Raw genomic sequence first — 5,659 nt, 5'->3', positions numbered from 1 at the left:
AGAGAAAGGGGAGGTAACCTTGCTCCTTATGACCTCATAAGGGGCAAGATTCCAGATCGGCAGAGCAGGATACCCAGGGGTGTGTTTACACCTATCACCGTTTGTAGCCACTGGGGGGACCATAGGCAGGCTGGGGGGAACTCATATTAATGTTTAAAAAGCAAATAAAGTAAAATTGTCATGCCATGGGACCTTTAACTCCAACAAATGATATTACAGTTTAGCTAGCTGTGTATCATTAAAAACAAACACTATAAGAATGGTGACAGAATGAATGAATGTATTATTGGATGTGTTGATGCAGGCCTCTGAGTATATAACAATAGGGGTAGAGTAACATCCAGCAAATTGAACTGGCAAGCAGCAGGTAGAGAAAGCTCCAGAGGAAAACGCCGAGGTAGGTTGTTCACAGTCAAATAAGTTCTGACATTTTGACTAGAGCTGTTGATGAGATAGCGCAAATAATTACCATGGCGTTCAAAAACAGGTTCTTTTTTAACTCTTTCATGCTTCTTCAACAAGAACAATGGAACGGAGAAACTACACTTTTCAAAAGAGTTTTTGGAAGTGCAATGTGAGCTGTCGTTTGTTTCTTTGCAAAGGCAACAGCTAGAGTGAGTCAAAGATTTTGCTTGTGGCTGAAACACAAAATGTGAAACAATTACAGTGTTAAACACCCGATGGGCTCTATCTTTCACCCGGCGCGGCGCAAAGCCCGACGCGAGTGTCTTTGTTATTTTAAGACCGACGCAGTTCTTAATGTCCCATCCTGAGCTCAAGTTGTTTAAATAGCAAATGCACCTGTGCCCATCTGTGCGCCCATGGGCGTGCTGGTCTTACAGGGAGGTGTGTTCAGGTGCATTCTGGCGGTATTGCTATCTTGAGGCAGCGGGAAGTGACCAACACAAACCTGGTCTGGATTCAATAACGCAGCATTTCATTGTTGTTTTAACAGCGCGATTGTAAAATGGGCCTAGGCTTGTGCCACAGCGCACACACTGTGCTTGTTTTACACACACCAACCACACCACACACACCCACACACACACCACTGTGCTTGTTTTACACACACACACACCACACACACACACACACACCACCACACCACACACAACACCCCAGCACACGACACACACACACACACACACACACACACACACTGTCTGATAAAGAAAATGGGAGAGGACACTCTGATTGGTTGATTGCATGTTACGCCCAGAGCACACCTATGATTAATGAAGACACTAAGAACAACCCTTTTGAACCATGCACCTGGGAGCCATTCACGTTTTTTTTGGGACAATTTGTTTGAAAGAAACCCAAATTTCTGATATAGAAACCTTTTGAAAATGGGACAAATTTGAGGAGGGTTAAAATGTGATGTTCTGTTGTCATAACCCTTTGCACTGAAATTCTGAATTGCACTGACCCAAGTACTGAAACCAAAAAAAAAGTAACATGTAGGAATATTATGAGAAAACTAAAAAAACAAAGAAATAAGTCTTACCGAGTCTGTTGTCCAACGCTCCAAAGTCTAGCGAGTACTTCACAACATGGTAATTGTTCCAAACGTACAGAAGGTTGTCTCTGGGATTGTAATCCACTGCAGCGATGTACTGATAGGAGTTGGGGAAAGAGATGTCCAGAAAGCCATCTTTACTTAGCTCTGTGTTGTAGATGTAGTCAATCTTGTTTCCTGTTGCCTCATTGTCATCGTCCTCATACACTGACTTTACTACGTACAGGATTCCACAGATCATGAAGGCGTTGGATGCTGAGCGCTTGTCGTAAGATGTGTCCCAGGTCCCCTCAACACGTAACGTGTAGGGATTGAGCTGGCTGATGACAATCCGCCCATTGTTCTGCTCAGTGGCATAAATCACCCAAAGGCCATTTTCGTCAACAGCCAAGTCAATGTCTGACTTCCCTCCCCAGCGGTACGGAGATGTGTCATGGTAATTGGCGTTGGCAATGATGGCCTCGCCGCTCTTGATACGAGTCCGCAGGTCAAACTTGACGATGTTGCGCGTGCGCTCCTTGTTGAAGAAGAGTGCCCCGTCATAGACCACGAAGCCTGTTCCGTCAACGCGGTGCGGGAGCTTGTAAGTTGTCGTCGGCCTTCCAGCGATGAAGTCTTCTTTGGAGGAATATTCAGTCAATGTGTCTGTGCGGTAGGGTGTCCAGGGCATGTAGTAAATCTTATCGGAGGCCTGGAGAGGGTCTTTGCACCAGGCTCCTGACTGGTGGTCCGATTCAAAGAGGTGCTCGCTCTGGTACACCCTGCGCAGAAGCCCTGGGCACAGGAATACTGAGGAGCCAAAATAGGGGAAAGACAAGTACAGAGTTACATTGGCAGGTATTATACCTTGATGAATTAAACAGCAACTGGATGTAACTACACTGAAGTGGAAATATGCAGCTTCATTTTCTCCACTGTGAAGGGTCACACCCTCTTCATCAGTGTTGGGATGATCAGAGATTAAATGCAGAAAAGATTACTGACTGTCAGACAAAGAATGTAATTAGTCATGTAATTTGTTGGTTTACTCCGAGTTTTGGAATGTATCATGCATGGAAATTAAAATGAAATAGGAAATTTACTAACTCCACCACCATGGTTTGGTTTCAATTACTTAATGCAATTTACAATTTTTGGTATACTGTATGATACTTCTAATTCAGTTAGTCTCTGAGCCTGAAGGCAATTAGTTTACAGAATCACTGAAGGGACATACTTGTAGGGAGGGGTGAATAGATTAAGTGAGGGTTATCTCTTCTGACTTAATGTAGCAGAAAGAAGTCAGAAGACACTGTTAAAACCTACCACAGACTCACAGTCTCACCCACACTTACACACATGTTACCATTTTAGTTTCTTGCCATTTACAAAAAGGCTTCTCTAGATCTATCAACTAAATTATATATAATTACATCGGGAAAAAAGATTTCCTTCTTTTCTTACATTAAAACACCCTGGTGGCAATTTTAATAAATAGCATTAAACAGACAAATGAAAAGATTGTGATAAATAGCCATGCTGTAATTATTGCCTGAGGCCGCAAGAAAACAAAAGACAAAAATACAGTAATTACATCATCTATATAATGATTGCCTGTCTATTATTTTACCCACATGACATTTTTAGTCTGTGGCATGATTTACAACACCGCACACACAGTAAACTAATTATATGTGAACTGGTTTGCACTCAAATCTGATAAAGCCTGGCCAAGGCAGTACAGCTGGAGCAGGTCAATAGTGCGAAAGCTAATTTCAGTCGGTTATGGATTATCTTGGACTCAGGCAATTATTGTTTTCTGTCTTTCTAAAAAGATGACATCTGAAGTCAGGATTATAGTGACTATGAACCCCGAGTAGGTTATAACGTACATTTAAATTAGAATTTTGATCTTGTAGTTGCAACAAAAGGACAAAGAATGACAAAATAAAATAAAATCACATATTACTATACTCACCACAACATAGCTCAGACGTATTTATCAAAATAGGACATTGCTCAAAGCACAAAAAGAAATACTATCCAAAGTGTGTGTCTGATAGAAATAATAAAGAATTTAGACAGTAGAGTTTTCCTTTTTTTCCACCGGGTTGGGCCCGCAGTACTTCACACATAAAAACAATGTGTGGGTGACGGTTCCTTTCACTGTTATGGGCCAGGAGCCTGACACAGCGCTGACAGGTTCTCACCGCAGATCCGTCGAGAGGTAAAAGCTGCGCGCTCCGAGCAGGAGGAGAAAGAGACAGCGAAAAACAGAGCCTTCTTTCCCTTGTAATCTCTTAAGATTAAACATGTTGTCTACCTGCAGGTGAAAAATGTGTCGAGTTGCGTCCCGTTGACATAGCGCCTTGGCACACATCTCAGCGGATGCTCCACTAAATGCTAAGAGGGCTGTTTCTAAGGGTTGAAAAAGATGAGATGTGCTGGGGTACAAGGTCAGGGGAGGTAAGCTTAGTACTGACAGCACGCCGGGCTCTATGAAATATGCTTTTTAAGGACGTAAGCACAAACATGGAAGAATGAATGAAAGATATTAGAGAAGTGATACAAAAGCAATCATGGCTTTCATGGGGAATTTCACAAAAAACTGACACAGACATTAGCTCCAATGCTCATTCTCTTTGCCACAGATTTCAGTGTTACGTCATTATTTAATGACTACTATGAAACTTCCAATTTATTGCGTAGCTATTAAAGCAGAACTCTTGAGTCTTGTTTAATGGTTCCATTTCCATCTTTGACTTAAATCCAGCTTTGTAGTTAACGCCTGACAAAAGGACGTGCCTCCAGCTCACGCAGAAAGGTACAAAGCTACAAACGCAATGCTCCTGGGGCACAAATTTATGATTTAGCATATGTTCTGCAGCATCATGCGCTACTGATAAAGGAAGAATATGGATGCTTTGGATCCGTCTCCAGTATTGACTGGTGAGTCCCTGAAGGTTATAGCCATCATCACGTTAGAGCTATAATCAAAAATGCTGACAGCTCATTGGACAAACTATTGATCACCCTGCATAGTCTTCTTTAATAGTATGCAGCTGATAAAGCAGAGCTGGAATAATCTTCAGTTATTACAGGGAATAAAAACATCCCAGGGTTATGGGATTTTATTGGAGAGCAGGCCTGTAACGATCTTACCCTAAAGAATGATCTGATATATGTGGCAATGTCAATCTGGGATGCATGTGATGAACAAGGAATGAAGGCGTATTGAATATTCACAAGTTTTGGATGGCAGCGTGTATTTTCTAACAGCGTTAGACATAATGTAAATGCTACCGTTATATGATAATATGTTTTTCCCCCATGAATGACATGTACAACCGAAGCAAACCATACAATGACCAAAGACCTACAAATGGCAGAGATCTGCTTTAGCACCCCATCACCAATTTTTTTTTTTTTTTAATGCAAGCCCAAATGAAAATGCAGGTGAAGAAGAAAAGTTGTCAGCATTTAGTTACCTTTTTGTTCCACTTCTATTATTTTTAGGCATGAAGGAAAGAGAGAGAGAGAGAAAAAAAGAAAGAACATATTAATGATGTGATAACTGGGAAAAATCTTAATTTTGTCAGTCACACAACGATACTGTACAGAAGAGCATGGGGTTAGTAGAATAGACACACAAAACATTCAATCCTGTCTTATAGGAAGGAGAAAAAAAAGTACTGCATCACCCATGAGCCTGTAGGAAAAAGGACAGATTAATCAGGATGTGTTTTTTATTTTTATTTTTGACGTGATGGCTGTGTACATGACCTTTTTCTGCAACCATAAAATAATTCAACCATGTGGCCACTTACAAACAAGCTTACAAGTTTAAGGTCCATTATTAGTCCATCACATGGAAATTGGCACATTTCACACTTAACAGCTGTAGTCTCACACTGACAATTCTGTCATTTATGACCTAAATGGACGGATGATGATATCTAAAGTATGGGATATTGTCAGTAGGGCTGGGCAATATATCGATGTATCGATATCGCAATATGAGACTAGATATCGTTATAGATTTTGGTAAATAAGTTTTGTCTTTACCTGATTTTAAAGGCTGCATTACAGTAAAGTAATGTCATTTTCTGACCTTACCAGACTGTTCTATTATTTATTTACCTTTACCCACTAAGTCATTAA

The 5,659-nt window shown here is 41.0% G+C and overlaps 1 protein-coding gene across 1 annotated transcript in view; it reads right to left on the bottom strand.

Moving 5' to 3' along the window:
• The window catches only part of LOC116707102 (adhesion G protein-coupled receptor L3), a gene marked incomplete in the record, with an annotated part of 258,534 nt that overhangs the window by 83,916 nt on the left and 168,959 nt on the right, over positions 1-5,659 (bottom strand). Inside the window, 2 exon segments of the mRNA XM_032544265.1 lie at positions 1,508-2,308; positions 4,987-5,001. Coding sequence (XP_032400156.1) covers positions 1,508-2,308; positions 4,987-5,001 — 816 coding nt within the window.

This window comes from Etheostoma spectabile, chromosome 19 (genome assembly GCF_008692095.1).
Source record: "Etheostoma spectabile isolate EspeVRDwgs_2016 chromosome 19, UIUC_Espe_1.0, whole genome shotgun sequence".
Taxonomy (NCBI): Eukaryota; Metazoa; Chordata; class Actinopteri; order Perciformes; family Percidae; genus Etheostoma; species Etheostoma spectabile.
The sequence above is the reverse complement of the archived record's forward strand: the minus strand, read 5'-3'. Positions and strand labels throughout refer to the sequence as shown.